Genomic DNA, 19,523 nt, shown 5'->3' on the forward strand with positions numbered 1-19,523 from the left:
TATGCTGACTTCCGGTATCGTTTTTTGCACGATAACGCCCGTCCTCACTCTGCTCGCAGAACAACGGCCCTTCTTGAGTCCTTCAAGTGGGACGTTATCAACCATCCACCTTACAGCCCAGACCTGGCGCCAAGTGATTATCACCTCGTCATGCATTTGAAGAAATGGCTCGGGTCACAGCGGTTTGATGACGACGAAGAGCTCAAAGATGCGGTCACAGGCTGGCTCCAGGCACAAACGGGTGATTTTTATCCAGAAGGAATTTCAAAGCTTGTGAAGAGATACGATAAGTGCCTCAATCGCTATGGAGACTATGTAGAAAAATAGTGCAAAGATGTAGTTGTAAGATGTATATATTAAAATATTTTTATTTAACTTCGTGTATTTTTTTAAATCAACCGGAGGTTACTTTCTGAACGGCCCTCGTAGGTAGTCTGATAATAGTGAACTGCTGTGGAAACTACAGGGTGATTCAAAAAGAATACCACAACTTTAAAAATGTGTATTTAATGAAAGAAACATAATATAACCTTCTGTTATACATCATTACAAAGAGTATTTAAAAAGGTTTTTTTTCACTCAAAAACAATTTCAGAGATGTTCAATATGGCCCCCTCCAGACACACGAGCAATATCAACCCGATACTCCAACTCGTTCCACACTCTCTGTAGCATATCAGGCGTAACAGTTTGGATAGCTGCTGTTATTTCTCGTTTCAAATCATCAATAGTGGCTGGGAGAGGTGGCCGAAACACCAGATCCTTAACATACCCCCATAAGAAAAAATCGCAGGGGGTAAGATCAGGGCTTCTTGGAGGCCAGTGATGAAGTGCTCTGTCACGGGCTGCCTGGCGGCCGATCCATCGCCTCGGGTAGTTGACGTTCAGGTTTCATAACTAACCTTTTTCGTAGGACTCTCCATACAGTTGATTTTGGAATTTGCAGCTCTCTGCTAGCTCTGCGAGTCAATTTTCCTCGGCTGCGAACAAATGCTTGCTGGATGCGTGCTACATTTTCATCACTCGTTCTCGGCCGTCCAGAACTTTTCCCTTTGCACAAACACCCATTCTCTGTAAACTGTTTATACCAATGTTTAATACACCACCTATCAGGAGGTTTAACACCATACTTCGTTCGAAATGCACGCTGAACAACTGTCGTCGATTTACTTCTGCCGTACTCAATAACACAAAAAGCTTTCTGTTGAGCGGTCGCCATCTTAGCATCAACTGACGCTGATGCCTAGTCAACAGTGCCTCAAGCGAACAAATGTACAACTAAATGAAACTTTATAGCTCCCTTAATTCGCCGACAGATAGTGCTTAGCTCTGCCTTTTGTCGTTGCAGAGTTTTAAATTCCTAAAGTTGTGGTATTCTTTTTGAATCACCCTGTATTTCAGTTTACCCTGAAACTGCCAGCACATAATATCCTTTATGTTACTTTGTGTGCTTGGTTGTACAGTATTGTTAAATCTGGGGAACATGGAAAGAACTCCATTACCTTTCTTTGACATGTTCTGTAAGATTGTCTTCATTTTTCATATTTTTTCCTCCTGAGATTCTGGAAGTTGCACATACATCACCATAAGTGGCACTAATTTACTAAGTATACTAGTAGTTACTAAAGGACATATTAGGCCCGAATGATGAACAAAATTGGCCAAGATGTAGAGAATAAGGAGGAAGTAAAGAATACGTGAAATGAGTATTTCGAAGAACTCTTAAACCTGAATGGAGACCTGGATGACAAGGAACAAGCCAAGGGGAAAAAAGAGGAGGAGTAGCAAATAGAAAAAGACCTTACATAGGGATAAATGGAAGAGGCATTGGGCAAGATGAAGGGAGGGAAGTCACCAGGTCTGGATGAGCTAAGTGTAGAGATAGTGAGAGCAGCAGGAGAGGTGGGGATACAATGGCTATATCAAGTATTGAAAATTGTGTGGAGCCACAAGATGATCCCAGAAGACTGGAAGAAGGGAATAATTATCCCAATCTTTAAGAATGGAAATAGAAAACAGTGCAAGAACTATCTGGGGATAACATTAATGAGTCATTGTGCAAAGATTTTTGAGAAAATTTTGGAAGCACAAATTCGAACAAAATTAGAAGGAGGGATGAGGGAAGAGCAACATGGCTTCAGAACAGGAAGATCCATGGTGGATCTAATTTTTGCTGCAAGACATTGCAGGAACAGCACTATGAATATGGAATAGATCTACTAATGACCTTCCTGGACATTGAAAAAGCATATGATAGTGCATGTATAAGAACAGTGTGGAAAGCCCTGGAGAACAGAGGAGTAGCAAAGCAGATTAGTTGGAGGATAATGGAAATGTACCAAGGAAATGTGAGCTGTGTGGAAGTGGAAGGAGAGAAATCAGCTTGGATTGAATAGAAGAATGGCTTGAGGCAGGGAAGTGCACTTTCACCATTACTCTTCATTGTAGTGATGGATGATATAATGAGTACAGTAGCACAAGTAATTGGTGAAGAAAAGATGAAAGCTATGGTGTTTGCATATGCTCTGATGATTTGGGGAAATAAGGAGGAGGAAGTACAAGATCAGTTGGACATATGGGAATGAACAGTACAAGAACATGGGATGAAATTTAGTATAAATAAGATTGAGATGATTATCACAACAAGAACGAAGGAGGAAGGAACAACTGGAATAACAGTTGGTGGGGAACGATTGAGGAGAGTGGAGAGTTTCAAGTACCTAGGAAGCCTGATACAGGAAGATGAGTAAAACGACAGAGAAGTAAACGAGTGGGGGAGAAAAGCAGAAGCATTTTGGAAGAGTGTCAGAAGCCCAATATGGAGCAAGGATGTACCCCAAATCAGTAAAGATGTTATATACCGGTCATAGTATGACCTGATCCTGACGTATGCTTCCAAAACCTGGGTTATGAAAGGAAGAGAGAAAAACAAAGTACAAGCTAGTGAGATGAAATTATTGAGAGACAGTATTGGAGTGACAAAGATAAACAGATTAAGAACTGAGAGGATCAGAGAGTTAATGAATGTGAAACCATTACAGGAGGAGATGGAGAAATCAAGACTGAGATGGTATGGGCATGTTAAGCAAATGGAGGAGGATACCCAGGAGAATACACAAGGTGAAGCTGGAAGGAAAGAGACCAAGAGGAAGACCGAGAGACAGATGGCTGAAAGGGGTGGAGAAATTCATCCAAAAGAAAGGAGAAGACTGGACCAAGGTGAAGATGGGGAGATGGTGGCAAGACAGAAGGTGACAGAGAAGCCTATGTTCCAAACAGTCTCAGCCAGAGGCTGGAAACTGTCCAAGATGATGATGATGATGACTAGTAGTTATTTCTTTTTCTCGTAATTGATCTTTACTTCTCACTCTGTAATTCTATCATCTTTGATTGAAACTGGCACAGTACTTAGACCTCCTACTCTTTCTGACACCTTCCCCTTCATCTTTATCTCTCCCATCCTCTCAACTAGTGTTGGACTGACCTATCCCTCTTTTTCAAGCTTCCGAAGAGTACCTCTCTGTCCTCCCTGAGAAACAAACTATTCCTTGATTAAAATTGACACTTCATGCATTGGAGTTAGTTTCCTCCAATCAGAGTGCTGAACTTTCTACTCGAACTATTCATCATTGCCAAACTGCCACAACAATTGGTCAGTTCAATTTCAGTTCCTTGTGAGGCATTCTTTCGTAATGTATTTGGATCCCAAGTCATGTATCTGACACTTCTATTTTGTATTTCATCATATGTGATAACCACACCACAAACAGCACACACACATAATGATGCTAATGAAATACATATGTTTCATACACAGTACTAACTAAACATTACTGGATTCTTCTGCATAAAATTCAGTTCAGCATCATGAATGTGGTTATTATAATCACAGAGATCAGCTTACATTAGATAAGCTTCGCACGACATTGTGGAAAGCCAGTTTTTGAAGGCTGCAATTCATCGTTGCAACTGGGTGAAGCCAAAACTATAACAAGTTCAGTCAGCATTCTACTTTAGTGTAATAGTTAGAGTATGTGGAAGGTCATAGGTTTGAAACTCATGAAATGTTGTGAATTTTTTTTATTTCTAAATCTAATCAAAAGAGTTAAAGAGTTTGATTTTCACTATTATTCAATTAATTGGTTTAAATTTAATTTTTTTTAAAATTTCCATTTCTTTGCCACATCGTTTGATCTTTTTATTGACTTTTTTATTTGCTCTTATTGTTCTACCTATCATTCTTTTTTCATCTGAAATTTGCCTGTGTCATCTACAATCTGCAACTAAGTGCCAACAAAGACTGCTCATCATCTGGTAGCATGGTAGCTTGGTGTAGCCAGTGAGAGGATAGTTTCTGGTAACCAATGATAAGCATGAAGTTACAGTGGCTTTTAGCATCGAAAGTGAACATTTTCTGTCTTGAGTTTGCCCATAGAGGTTAGCTTTAATTGCCATGAACAGAGCGATTGTGATTTTAGCTTTGCCACAGATTGTTGACCATCACTTTCATGGCTACATTACACATCACAAGGTTGTGGTTAGCTTAGGATGTGAATTTAAATTCAGGGCTACAAAATTCATCTCCTGCTGCTGTTCAGTCATAAGTCACTTAAAACCAGCTTTTGACAGTGTATCTTGCATTTCTGACATACCTTGTGGTGGTCGCATCCAACATTGCTCCTCATTACATGTTAACAACATTTGTGAAGTGACTTGCCATGTTTGTGTGTTACCTATAACTGAGGGATACCCGGCAACTGATGTGGCAACACTGTAGTGGCCATCACAGACACCAACTATCGAGTAATTTTAAATGGACATTAGGCAGTTTTCTCTACTTTCATATATCTTATTGGCAGTACAGGAATTTTGCTGTGTGAAGTAAATGCTGGCCAGTCATTCTGAAATTTTATGCGTCTTCTAAAATGAACCTTCATTCGGATATAATAAGCTAACTGAACATTATTACTCTCAATAAAATTTCTTGAGCTTCCGTGAGGTGTTGACTCAGTATTACTTGTCCATTCTCAAATGATAACTTCGTAATGTATGGTTGGTGGTCTCTTCCTTACATTTCCATGTTAATGGCTGTGATGTCAGTGGTGTTAAGCCCATTGACAAATAAGAATCTTTACATTCCACATTTGCGACATCTGCTTCAGCCTCACAATGACCGGTTCCTAAATTATACTGGGCTGTAAGTTGCCATCTTAATTAAGATAATTTTCCAAAGGCAAGTTATTACCAAAAAATAATCTAAGGAGGCACTTTCAATAAACATGACAGCTTACTATTCAGTACAGCTGGGGATACAGTTATCATGAGGCTGAAGCAGGCATGGTATGTGCACCAGTTAAATATTATGTCATTTGATTCCACAGTCAGAAGTGGTGCAATATAAGGACAACTTCCCGACCAGTCTTAACATTATTACTATTATTCTTTATATTTTATGGAATTGTGTAAGGTGACTTAATGGCCTAGTCTTGTGTCTATTTGGAAATGGTAGACCAGTACTGACTTAACATCTTTCCAATATATGTGGCAATGAGTAGTTAAGAGGATATAGTTTTGACCTTAGCAAACAAGCGGATTATATTGCATTACTTAATATAATGCTTTACATGCGTTTAGATGAAAATTCCAGCGGTCCTCCAATTTTGATTATTGTCTACTACTCCTGAAGGATACACAAGACGACTACACACAAGAAATCAATTAATTTCAGTTATGTTCGATGCTGTATAGCAACCACTGATCTACAGGAGCTAACAATTACAGAAATACACAATAATTTATAACGTGTAAAAGGAAGAAAGCCGTGACATGGAACCTTGTTGTGGAAAGAAGTGTTCAGAAAGCACGAGCTGCAGATACCTATCTTTGCCAGAGCTTGAACTTCCACTTTTTGTTGTTGCCCTGATTAGCTGCTACTGAATGCCATATATTTTAATAATTATAGTTTTTGTCATTCTTCTTGTTTGCATTCTAAGTAACTTTTTCATTCTTTAATAACTAAAGAATATGAACTCTTCTTATTTTACACATAAACGACACTCTGAGAGGTTAGCTATCATTCTAATTTTCTCTGTCCTATTATCACAATGAAAAATAATTGTGATAATATTGTTTATTTTTACAGAATGCTCAAGAACATGTTTTTCTTTTTGCAGTCATTCTTGGTATCCACAAATGAAACTACTAGAATACGTTATTTTATGGATCTATTGATGCAAAAGAGGTTACCTCTTATGCTTGTCGGAGTGTCTGGTTCAGGCAAAAGTGTTATTGTAGCTGATAAATTAGGAAGTCTGTCAGAGAACTATGTTATTACCAATGTACCTTTCAACTTTTATACGACATCCGAAATGCTACAGAAAGTTCTGGAAAAACCACTGGAGAAGAAAGCAGGACGCAACTTTGGACCACCTGGAAATAAGACAATGATTTATTTCATTGATGACATGAACATGCCAGAAGTGGATGCATACGGCACTGTACAGCCTCATACATTAATACGGCAATATTTTGATTACTGCCATTGGTATGATCGCAACAAATTGACACTTAAGGATATTCACAACTGTCAGTACGTCTCATGCATGAACCCAACATCAGGAAGTTTTACAATCAATCCTAGACTTCAGCGACATTTCTGTGTCTTTGCTGTGAATTTCCCATCTGATGAACCACTGTTTCACATCTATCACTCAATCCTCAGTCAACACTTGGCAAATCCAATACTTAAATTCAGCAACAATGTCTGCAAGATTTCATCAGCACTAGTGAAAGCAGCACTGGCGTTACACCAAAAAATGGCAGCAATGTTTCTTCCTACGGCCTTAAAATTTCATTACATCTTCAATCTTCGAGACTTATCAAATATTTTTCAGGTAAGATTAAAAACATTTTATTCTCTTGACTGCATTTGAAATTTATATTTTATGTATAATTGATCTATTGTAGTATAAGAACTGTGAAGAAAATTTCTTTAAAGATTGCACAATTTTCAGTAAAGATGGTGAACTTTACATTAATGTTAACAACATACACTCCTGGAAATTGAAATAAGAACACCGTGAATTCATTGTCCCAGGAAGGGGAAACTTTATTGACACATTCCTGGGGTCAGATACATCACATGATCACACTGACAGAACCACAGGCACATAGACACAGGCAACAGAGCATGCACAATGTCGGCACTAGTACAGTGTATATCCACCTTTCGCAGCAATGCAGGCTGCTATTCTCCCATGGAGACGATCGTAGAGATGCTGGATGTAGTCCTGTGGAACGGCTTGCCATGCCATTTCCACCTGGCGCCTCAGTTGGACCAGCGTTCGTGCTGGACGTGCAGACCGCGTGAGACGACGCTTCATCCAGTCCCAAACATGCTCAATGGGGGACAGATCCGGAGATCTTGCTGGCCAGGGTAGTTGACTTACACCTTCTAGAGCACGTTGGGTGGCACGGGATACATCCGGACGTGCATTGTCCTGTTGGAACAGCAAGTTCCCTTGCCGGTCTATGAATGGTAGAACGATGGGTTCGATGACGGTTTGGATGTACCGTGCACTATTCAGTGTCCCCACGACGATCACCAGTGGTGTACGGCCAGTGTAGGAGATCGCTCCCCACACCATGATGCCGGGTGTTGGCCCTGTGTGCCTCGGTCGTATGCAGTCCTGATTGTGGCGCTCACCTGCACAGCGCCAAACAGGCATACGACCATCATTGGCAGCAAGGCAGAAGCGACTCTCATCGCTGAAGACGACACGTCTCCATTCATCCCTCCATTCACGCCTGTCGCGACACCACTGGAGGCGGGCTGCACGATGTTGGGGCGTGAGCGGAAGACGGCCTAACGGTGTGCGGGACCGTAGCCCAGCTTCATGGAGACGGTTGCGAATGGTCCTCGCCGATACCCCAGGAGCAACAGTGTCCCTAATTTGCTGGGAAGTGGCGGTGCGGTCCCCTACGGCACTGCGTAGGATCCTACGGTCTTGGCGTGCATCCGTGCGTCGCTGCGGTCCGGTCCCAGGTCGACGGGCACGTGCACCTTCCGCCGACCACTGGCGACAACATCGATGTACTGTGGAGACCTCACGCCCCACATGTTGAGCAATTCGGCGGTACGTCCACCCGGCCTCCCGCATGCCCACTATACGCCCTCGCTCAAAGTCCGTCAACTGCACATACGGTTCACGTCCACGCTGTCGCGGCATGCTACCAGTGTTAAAGACTGCGATGGAGCTCCGTATGCCACGGCAAACTGGCTGACACTGACGGCGGCGGTGCACAAATGCTGCGCAGCTAGCGCCATTCGACGGCCAACACCGCGGTTCCTGGTGTGTCCGCTGTGCCGTGCGTGTGATCATTGCTTGTACAGCCCTCTCGCAGTGTCCGGAGCAAGTATGGTGGGTCTGACACACCGGTGTCAATGTGTTCTTTTTTCCATTTCCAGGAGTGTATGTTGCTGAGCTTTTGGTACGCCCACTAAATTACCAACTAATTGGACACAATCCAAGATCCACCCTCACAGTTTCTCTTGTGCCAGTGCATCTCTTCTAATTTGCAGACATCACAGTTCCCTCACACACCTTGCAGAATTAACACCCCCTGCAGAAAGTATATTGTGGGGAAATGGCGTAGCCTCAGCGCAGGGTTTCTTTCCAGAATGAATCTTGTGTATGTTTCCATTCATTATTCTCCTACTTTAAATAAATTTGAGTGAGTTATGACATGTTGAATATTTGCGATTGACAATAGATACTTTGAGGTAATGCATTTTAAAGTTTCACTTTATTACCATTGTTTAATTGGACATATTTAGAAACAGTTTCTGCATATATGTTACTCTTTGACTGTCCTTTGCCAAATGGTACAGAGTTTTTCAAATTAATATTTCGTATTACAAGGTTAACTTCTTCAGACCTATAGTACATTGCAATGTTCACAAATTTAAAACCAAATAAATTGGCCCCAAATTGAGAGAAATTAGTGAACTCTGTGCTGCTTTCTTTTGGCAAAGTATTGGTTCTTTTATTCTGTGTTACGGCCAACTGCATATTGGCAACATCTGTAGGCATTTATAACTCTGATATAAAAAGGGTCCACTTATCTTGTTTGGTATCATTGTAATGACAAAATATTCTTCTCTTATACAAAACTATCTGAGCTCAATAAAATGCCTCTAAAATTTTGGTGATGCTATTTTGTGAAACATTGTACACACAGCCGAGAGATTTTGAAAAACAGTCTCTTATGGTACCAGTGTTATTCCCATAAAAACAAGAGGTCCATTTTCAGAAGACTGATGTCAGTTGCATTTAACAGTATTATTGACTGCTGTTGGGTTCAAACTACTTTCAAATCGATATGAGCATGTACAGAATGACATAAATTTACAGATATTATCAAATGTTTCTGCTTGTACTGAAAATTTTATTTCTTTTACAATGGGTCCCTTTTCTCTTTCTAACTCACGTATCTTGAACAGTGAATGCTAAATACTATTCTGGTTGCCATTAGTTGAGTGTGGATACAAGAAACATGGACTTCTTCACAGCATCAGTAGAGCACCCTGGAAGGCAGTGGTTGAGCACAGTATAAAAATATCATGAAACAGATATGACAGTGCTTTTCTGTTTTTGATAAAACAAAAATGTAATACAACAAATATTTGATTCTTACCAGTAACCTCATAATTCGGAATGGGTATGTAAATCTCAATTTGATAGTTCTTACTGACAGCTCAGAATACTCTTTGCATTACAGTTCTCATTTATCTTCTAAACTCTATACTGTCATTGTTTTAGTAAGTCATTTATTTCTGGGATGACATGCTTTTCCAAAGAAGACTAGTGACACACAGAACTTCGATATCACACCCACTCAGTTACTTCCTCTTCTGAAGTTACTGCATTCACAGTGCAACCTTTAAAATGCATGTCATCTCTCAACTTGGCTTGCCACATGAAAATAAATAATAGATTCACACAGTAGTCATGCTTTTCCTTGCAATAACTTATTGTACTGTTTTATCGGTAGCAAGTCTCATTCATCGGAAAGGTATTGTGTCTGATACACAGTTCTAAAGGAAATGGCAGGGAGACTGGGTTTAATGTCCTGTCAACATTGAGGTCATTAGAGATGGAGCAAAAGCTTGGATTGCATCAAGGGTGGGGAAGGAAACTGGTCGTGTCCTTTGAAAGGAACCATCCTGGCATCACAGAAAACTTAAAACTGGATGGCCGGACTCAGGTTTGAACTGTCATCCTCCCGAATGAAAGTCCAGTGTGCTAACCGCTGTGCCGTCTCGCTCAGTCATATATGGTTCTATCTGGTAGGAAGTTTCAAAACAGTGCTCATTCTGTGGTACAGTAGAACCCCTCTAATCCGACCTTGGATGTTCCGTCACTCCAGTTAGTCCAACCATGCTGAGGCTCGCGAGCCTGTGCCAACTTGTCACTGACTGGACGCCTGTTGGGCCATTGTTGTGGTGTCTATTGCTGTGCATATTGTTATACTGTACATTATTGTGCAGTTTTATCCTTTGTTGGGATTAAAAAACTTCGTTGTTTGCTTTATTCCAATTCTATACCGTACTTATTACTGTAGATTCACTGTGTGTACAGTTGTCTGTTTTTCAACATGTCTGGATTCGAACATAAACACATAACTCTTTCACTAAATGAAAAATTAGCAGTGCTACTAAGACTGGACGAAGGAGATTCGCTCCAAAGAATGCAAAGAAACTGAACGTAGGTGTTACGACAATTAAGAATTGGAGGAAGAATCGGAAAGACATTGACTCCTACACAGTTACGATTGATGGTGAAAACGCTCTGAAGAATCGCAAAACATTAAAAAAGCCTAAACTTGAACTGCTTAATAAAGCATTGTGGATGTGGTTTTGTCAAGAAAGAAGGAAAGGAACTCCAATATCCGGGCCAATTCTCAAAGAAAAAGTGATAGTTTTGCACAATAAACTGGAAGCCAAAAGTAAATTTGCTGCCAGTGAAGGCTGGATTGATCCTTAGAAAACTCGTCAAAAATGTATCCCTGACTTTTTTTCCAAGTAATTTGTTTTAGTTTTTACTGTAAAAACAATGCATACAGTGTAATCATTTCTTAGTTTATACATACAGTAGTTTATTTCTTTGTAAAAAATTTCTTTTTTATATACAGTGCTATAAACATTTTTTAGTTTACAATATATATCATTTATACGTTATTATGTACAGTACAGTACTGTAATTTGTTTGTCATTTTTCCTTTTAAAACCAATACATATTATAGTGTGTGTAGACATTTTTAGTTAATATACTGTTTAACACTGTGTAAAAAACATCTTTTTATATTACTGTAGCCATCTTCTAGTTCTTAAATCGTTTAATTTTTTGTACTAAATGTCTTTTTATACTTTTTGCAATAAATATTAGATTTTTGGGATAATCCAACCTTTTTCTCGTTCTGACCATGGTCCCGGTCCCGAAGGTGGTGGATTAGAGGGGTTGTACTGTAGAATGAAAACTTCATTCTGAATGTTTAACTTGACTCATTCCACATCCCAGAAGCAAGGGATGGGGACGAGATGTGATAGCAGGTTAGGGTGAAGAAAGGTGCTAATGCTGCCTGTGGGAGCATGCATCGATGGAATAGTAAGGTGCTAGGTGCCACAACAAGAGACTGATCTTTGGGGGATGCAAGGAAAGGAATAGGCTGGTGGAAGGCAGAGACTAGCAAAAGTGGATGCCAGGGAGGTTATAGGAATGAAGGGAGGTTTCCCACCTGCAGGGAGGTTTCCCACCTGCTCTATTCAGAGAAAATTGGTGTTGTGGGAAGAATCCAGATGGCACAGGTTGTGAAGTCAAGCACAGAGAATTCCAGGGTTTCCCACCATGTCCCTGCACCCTTTCAAAGGTAGCGCTGATGTCATCATCTCAGCTCTACCCTGCCGTCCCTCACCCTCTTCGCCCCACACCTCTTCTTTACCCCCCCCCCCCCCCCCGCCACCCGCACCCCCCCCCCCTCCCCCCCACACACACACCCTTCCACTACCCACTCCAGCAAAGATCTCTGCACATCTCAGGCTCAGATGCAGTCAGGCCCTAGTGGCACACACAGACAGCACTATTTATCATTTGTGTAGGTGGCCTCCTTGGCAAGAAATCTTTTCTTCGAAGGTTGGATGGACCTCGTGACCTCTCTTCTCTAGCTAGGAGTGTCCTTCCTTGTCCTGTTTCCTTTCATTGCATTATTACCCCTTTTATTATCCAGCTATTTATAAGATATTGTTAGTACAAGATTTCAGTGCTAATTTTTGTTGCAATTTGTGTTTTCAGGCAATGCTCTTCACTGTTGCTGATTGTTTGCCGAATCAAAATGAACTGATACGGCTGTGGATGCATGAAGCAACTCGTGTGTATGGAGATAAACTTGTGGACAATAGTGATATTGAAAGCTTTAACAAAATACTACATGACATCGTTAAGAAATCATTTGAAGAACTAGATGAAAGTGTATTTCATAAACCACTTATATTTTGTCATTTTGCAGATGGTATCGGAGAAAGCAAATACATGCCTGTGAAAGACTGGAATGTACTGAGAAGATTACTTGAAGATGCTTTGGCACAGTATAATGATCTTGTAGCTGCCATGAACTTGGTTATGTTTGAGGATGCAATGCATCATGTGTGTCGTATAAATCGCATATTGGAATCTCCAAGAGGAAATGCCCTTCTTGTTGGAGTAGGTGGAAGTGGAAAACAGTCATTATCTCGTCTTTCAGCATTTATTTCATCTCTTGAAGTATTCCAGATCCAGTTACGAAAAGGATATGCAATTAATGACATGAAATCAGATTTGGGAAATCTGTATTACAAAGCTGGCTTGAAAAGTGTGGGGATAATGTTTCTGATGACTGATTCACAAGTGGCTGAAGAGAAGTTCTTAGTTCTTGTGAATGACATGCTAGCATCTGGAGAGATTCCAGAATTGTTTTCTGATGATGAAGTAGAAAATATTGTTTCTGGATTAAGAAATGAAGTTAAAGCATCAGGTTCTATTGATAACAAAGAAAACTGTTGGAAGTTTTTTATCGATCGTGTTCGCCGACAACTAAAGGTGGTATTGTGTTTCTCTCCAGTTGGATCTACATTACGTGTAAGGGCTCGTAAGTTCCCAGCAATTGTGAACTGCACATCTGTTAATTGGTTTCATGAATGGCCACAGAAGGCATTAGAATCCGTATCAGAACGTTTTCTGTCAGAAATTTCTGTGCTACCTTCAAAGCTACACAAGTCTGTGTCTCTTTTCATGGCTTATGTGCACACAGTTGTGAATGAAATGTCACTCACTTATTTACAAAATGAACGTCGCTATAATTACACTACACCTAAATCATTTTTAGAACAGATCAGTTTGTATTCAAAACTTCTGCACGAAAAAACTGCTGAGCTACAAGCTCGTATTTATCGTTTAACAAATGGTCTAGAAAAATTAGCTTGCACTGCTCAACAAGTGGATGGTCTGAAAGAAGTCCTGGCAAATCAGCAGGTGACTCTTAAAGAAAAGAATGACGCTGCTGACAAATTAATACAAGTTATTGGGGTTGAAACAGAGAAGGTGTCTAAGGAAAAGGCAATTGCTGCTGAGGAAGAAAGAAAGGTAAGAATAATTGAAGAAGATGTGAGCCAAAAGCAAAAAATGTGTGAGGAAGATTTGATGAAGGCTGAACCTGCACTTGTTGCTGCTCAAGAAGCATTGAATACATTGAATAAAAGTAACCTCACAGAACTTAAATCATTTGGAGCACCACCACCAGCAGTGGTCAATGTTACTGCTGCTGTCATGGTTCTGTTTGCACCAAAAGGTAGAATCCCTAAAGATAGAAGCTGGAAAGCATGTAAAGTTATGATGGCAAAGGTTGATTCTTTTCTAGACAGTTTAATACATTATGACAAGGAAAACATCCACCCTGAGGTAATTAAAGCTTTGCAACCATACCTTCAAGACCCAGAATTTGTACCTGAAAACATACAGGGCAAGTCACTTGCCGCTGCAGGTCTCTGTGCTTGGGTTATAAACATCATGAAATTCTATGAAGTTTATGTTGTTGTTGAGCCAAAGAGACGTGCACTGAACCAAGCCAATGCAGAGCTAGCTGCAGCTAGGGAACGATTAAATTCCCTGAAAGACCAATTGAATTCCCTTGAAGCCAAGTTGGCAACATTAACACATGAATTTGAAGAAGCTGTTGCTGAAAAAGTAAAATGTCAGCAGGAAGCTGATTCTACTTCACTCACTATTGACTTAGCAAATCGTCTTGTTAATGGCCTAGGATCAGAGAACATTCGCTGGAGAGAAAGTGTGGCTACTCTTAAACAAGCTGGAAACATGCTGCCTGGTGACGTTCTTTTGGTAACAGCATTTATTTCTTATGTCGGTTGCTTCACTCGGAAATACAGAATTGACCTACAAGAAAAATATTGGCTTCCTTACCTGAAAAAGCTAGATCCACAAATTCCACTTACACTGGATGTGGATCCCTTGACTCTACTAACTGATGATGCTCAGATTGCCAAGTGGAACAATGAAGGCCTACCAAGTGATCGAATGTCTGCAGAAAATGCAACAATCTTGACCAATTCAACTCGTTGGCCACTTATGATAGATCCGCAGCTCCAAGGAATTAAGTGGATCAAAAATAAATATGGAGAAAGCCTAAAAATTGTTCGCTTAGGGCAGAAAATGTATCTTGAAGTGATTGAAGGGGCTCTGTCAAATGGGGACACTGTATTGATTGAAAATATTGGTGAATCAATTGATGCTGTTCTGGATCCGTTATTGAGTCGAAATCTGATAAAGAAAGGAAAAGCTATAAAAATTGGTGACAGGGAAGTTGATTATAATCCAAACTTTCGACTAATTTTGCACACCAAGTTGGCAAATCCTCATTATAAACCTGAAATGCAAGCACAAACAACTCTGATTAATTTTACTGTTACAAGAGATGGATTAGAAGAACAGCTATTAGCGGAGGTTGTAAAAGCTGAACGCCCAGATCTAGAGAAACTGAAGGCTGATCTCACTAAGCAACAGAATGATTTCAAAATTACACTTAAAATGCTTGAAGATGACCTTCTGCATAGGTTAGCTTCTGCAGGAGAAAATATTTTGAAGGACACAGCCCTAGTGATAAACCTGGAGACCACAAAGAAGACTGCAGCAGAAATTGAGATAAAAGTTTCTGAAGCTAAGGTAACTTCTGTTCAGATTGACGAAGCCAGAGAACAGTACCGCTCAGCGGCTACAAGAGCATCACTGCTGTACTTTATTTTGAATGACCTGCACAAAATAAATCCAATATACCAGTTTTCACTGAAGGCTTTCAGTGTTGTCTTTTATAATGCAATGATGTGTGCACGTAAAGATGATAACATTCAGAAAAGGGTATTCAATCTCATTGACAGCATAACATTTGGTGTTTATATGTATACAAGTCGGGGACTTTTTGAATGTGACAAATTAATTTTTATGGCTCAGATGGCTATTCAGATTCTTTTAATGGATAATGAGATAGACCCAGCAGAACTTGACTTTTTGTTACGATATCCAGCAAACCCTAATGTTACCAGTCCTGTTGATTTTCTTACTAATCTGAGCTGGGGTGGGATCAAGACACTTTCTGCAATGGACGAATTCAGAAACCTCGACCGTGACATAGAAGCTTCAGTGAAGCGATGGAAGAAATTTGTGGAATCAGAAACACCTGAGAGAGAGAAGTTTCCTCAGGAGTGGAAGAACAAGTCAGCATTGCAACGGTTATGTATGTTGAGAGCTTTGAGGCCTGACAGAATGACATATGCTATGAGAGTATTTATTGAGGAAAAATTAGGCAGCAAGTACATTGAATCATGGACTATTGAATTTTCAAAATCATATGAAGAAATGAGTTCAAGCACACCAGTGTTCTTTATATTGTCACCAGGCGTTGATCCACTAAAAGATGTAGAAAAAGTTGGAAGGAAACTTGGCTTTACATTTGATAAACACAATTTTCACAATGTCTCTTTGGGTCAAGGCCAGGAAGTTGTTGCTGAGGAAGCAATGGACATTGCTGCTAGGGAAGGGCATTGGGTTATACTACAGAATATTCATCTCGTCAAGAACTGGTTGCCATATTTGGAGAAAAAAATGGAACATTGTGCTGAAATAGCACATCCCAACTTTCGTCTTTTCATGAGTGCAGAGCCATCACCTGATCCAGCTTTCCACATTATCCCTCAAGGAATTCTGGAGTCTTCAATAAAAATTACTAATGAGCCACCTACAGGAATGCTTGCAAATCTTCATAAAGCCCTTGATAATTTTTCACAGGAGACACTTGAGATGAGCACCAAAGAAGCAGAGTTTAAAGCTATATTATTTTCTCTCTGTTACTTCCACGCAGTAATAGCAGAACGTCGAAAATTTGGGCCACAAGGCTGGAACAGAATTTATCCTTTCAATGTTGGTAAGCTTTGTTCTGAAAACATGAATTTTGCTTTCCTGAAGCGTGCTTTCCAGTGTTTCTTTTTTCGTTTTTTACTTACTTATTGTGTGTTTTGAAACATAGTTATTTTTACAGGTGATTTGACAATAAGTGTGAATGTCCTGTATAACTATCTTGAGAATAGTGCAAAAGTACCATGGGAAGATCTTCGTTATCTGTTTGGAGAAATAATGTATGGGGGTCATATTACTGATGACTGGGATCGTCACTTGTGTCGAACATACCTTTCAGAGTACCTACGACCAGAGCTCCTTGATGGTGACCTCTCTTTGGCACCTGGTTTCCTAGCACCTCCAAATACAGATTTACAAGGTTATCATAATTACATTGATGCTTACCTGCCAGCAGAGACGCCATATTTATATGGGCTGCATCCAAATGCAGAAATAGGTTTTCTGACTACCACATCAGAGACCTTGTTTCGTACAGTTTTAGAAATGCAACCTCGTGAGGCTGGAGCATGCGGTACAAGCACTCTTACACGAGAAGAAAAGGTAAGATAGTACATAGAAACATTAACTGCATTTTGGCTTTGTGACCTATTCTAGTCTCCACTGCAGTCTAGAATCTTTATTTGCCATTGATCACATGCAATGAAGAGACTTCATTGCTTAAATTTCAGACATACTGAGTACACTTTGCATTTTAAAATATTGTATTAACACTACTTACATCAAAGAATTCTGTGTTATAAAATGGACTTTCTGACAATCAATCATACGGTTCAATTTAAGGTGACAGTTTTGAAAAACTTTCAGGGAGCTGATTGTGGACAAGTTGGCCATTTTAAATATCAGCCTTTGAATTAGAATACCACTTGTCCTTTTGCATCCATAAGTAAAAATTATCAATATACCTTTTGCATTTGTTGTATAGGTGAATATTTTCCGAAAGTTATTCATGTACATACCCAGCTTTAGAAATAGAGAATTGGATGTGGGGACTTAAATCAACCATAACCCAGGGTTCCTTACTCAGGTAAAAAGGAAGGTATAAAACGATTTTGAGAGAGTAGTAAAACAGCCAAGAGAACTGCTAATAGTAAGCTTATCCTAGAAGCAAGTAAGAAATCAAAAGTCATCTCATCAATCAACAAAATCTAAGTTAGTAGTAGATGGTTAGTTGGTGAAACCATTATGAATCTCATAGATATCTGTGAAGTGCAGGCAATTTATTGATTCCAGTGTAGCAGAGAATGCTTTCACTCCATACATTTATCCTGACATCAACAAGACAGTTCTGCTAATATCATATTTAAAACCATACCTTGTGAAAATGTGATTAACATAATAAATCTGAACTCATTAAGATGGACTGGAATAAAATAATAATAATAATAATAATAATGTAAAGACTGTATGTTGTAATATAGGACTCTCCCCCCCCCCCCCCTCTCTCCCTCATGACTTGTCTGTCATTTGAACGTAACTATCCTGAAAAACTGAAATATGCAGAAGTACAACCAGTCCATAAAAGGGTAGCATACACTGAGGTGACATATGTCCAAGGGTGTGATGAGAATACCAAATTTTAGGCATTACCTCTCACCAAAGACAGTGCAGTGGCTGACAGCTGTCACTTAATGACCGATAGCAGCGGCATTTGGATAGTGTTGTCAGTGCTAACAGACAAGCAACACCACATTAAATAACTGCAGAAATCAATGTGGAATGTATGATGAAAGTATCTGTTAGCACAGTGCGGTGAAATTTGGTGTTAATGGATATGTTAGCAGACGACTGTTGTGAGTGCCTTTGGTAACAGCACAACATCGCCTGCAGCACTTCTCCTGGGCTCATAACCATATCGGTTGACTGGTCAGATCAGTTCCGATTTCAGTTGCTAAGGGCTGATGGTAGGGTTTGAGTGCGGTGCAGACTCCACGAAGCCATGGACACAGATTGTCAACAAGGCACTATGCAAGATGGTGGTGGCTACATAATAGTGTAGGCTGTGTTTACATGGAATAGACTGAGCCCTATGATCCAACTGAACTGATCATTGACTGACTTGATTATTTTCAGCTACTTGGAGACCATCCAGTGATGTAATTTTTGCAGATGACATGTGCCATGTCACCAGGCCACAATTGTTCGCAATTGGTTTGAAGAACATTCTGGGAAATTTGAGCAAATGATTTGGCCACCCGTGTTGCCCAACGTGAATCCCATCAAATATTTTTGGAATGTAATTGAGAGGTCAACTCATGCACAAACTCCTGCACCAGCAACAGTTTTGCAATTATGGACAGCTATAGAGGCAACATGGCTCAGTATTTCTGGATAGTACTTCCAGCAACTTGTTGAGCCCATGCCACACTGAGTTGCTTAACTATGTTGGCAAAAGAAAGTCTGACATGTTATTTGGAGGTATCCCAGGATTTTTGTCACCTCAGTTTATTGCCCTCAGTGTACAGCCAAAAAGAAAATTGTAATAAAATACACATAATCACCCTTGGTAACCAAAATGGATTCCGGAAATGCCACACTACAAAACAAACAATTAATAAACTTATTACAAAAGTAAGTAGGTGTCTTGATTACAAGATTCATATACCAGCATCTTTTTTGACTTTACTAAAACATTGAATATGGTAAACCATGTCTTACTTCTTTGCAAAATGGCTACATGTGGCTTCCAGGAAAAGCTCTTCATCAGCTATCTTCTTGCTTAAAATGTAGAAAGCAAAGAGTAGTTATTCAGCAAAAGAATGAGAGGACCCATTCAAACTGGAACGATATGTGGTCGGATTTTCCTCCAGAGTCAGTACTTGGCCCATTACCCTTCTTATTTTACAAAAATGATATCTTAAGTATGGATACTATGCTAATGATTCTAGAGCACCGTTTTTTTGGGAAACCAGTGAAGAAGTATTCAGTTGCATCAAACTATTTGTTAATGATTGATGAAAAGCCCTTGGGTCTCCAGCTGAGTGGCAGTGTTAAAATAGCACAGCATTT

At 39.9% G+C, this 19,523-nt stretch overlaps 1 protein-coding gene across 1 annotated transcript in view; it reads left to right on the top strand.

Annotated features, from left to right (window-relative positions):
• Positions 1-19,523, top strand: part of LOC124775330 (dynein beta chain, ciliary-like) — a 702,744-nt gene that overhangs the window by 619,834 nt on the left and 63,387 nt on the right. Inside the window, exons 70-72 of the mRNA XM_047250162.1 lie at positions 6,174-6,893; positions 12,351-16,524; positions 16,639-17,057. Of these exons, the coding sequence (XP_047106118.1) occupies positions 6,174-6,893; positions 12,351-16,524; positions 16,639-17,057 (5,313 nt within the window). The remainder of the gene's footprint in view (positions 1-6,173; positions 6,894-12,350; positions 16,525-16,638; positions 17,058-19,523) is intronic.

The sequence above is a fragment of the Schistocerca piceifrons genome, chromosome 2, assembly GCF_021461385.2.
Source record: "Schistocerca piceifrons isolate TAMUIC-IGC-003096 chromosome 2, iqSchPice1.1, whole genome shotgun sequence".
In the NCBI taxonomy this organism is placed as follows: domain Eukaryota; kingdom Metazoa; phylum Arthropoda; class Insecta; order Orthoptera; family Acrididae; genus Schistocerca; species Schistocerca piceifrons.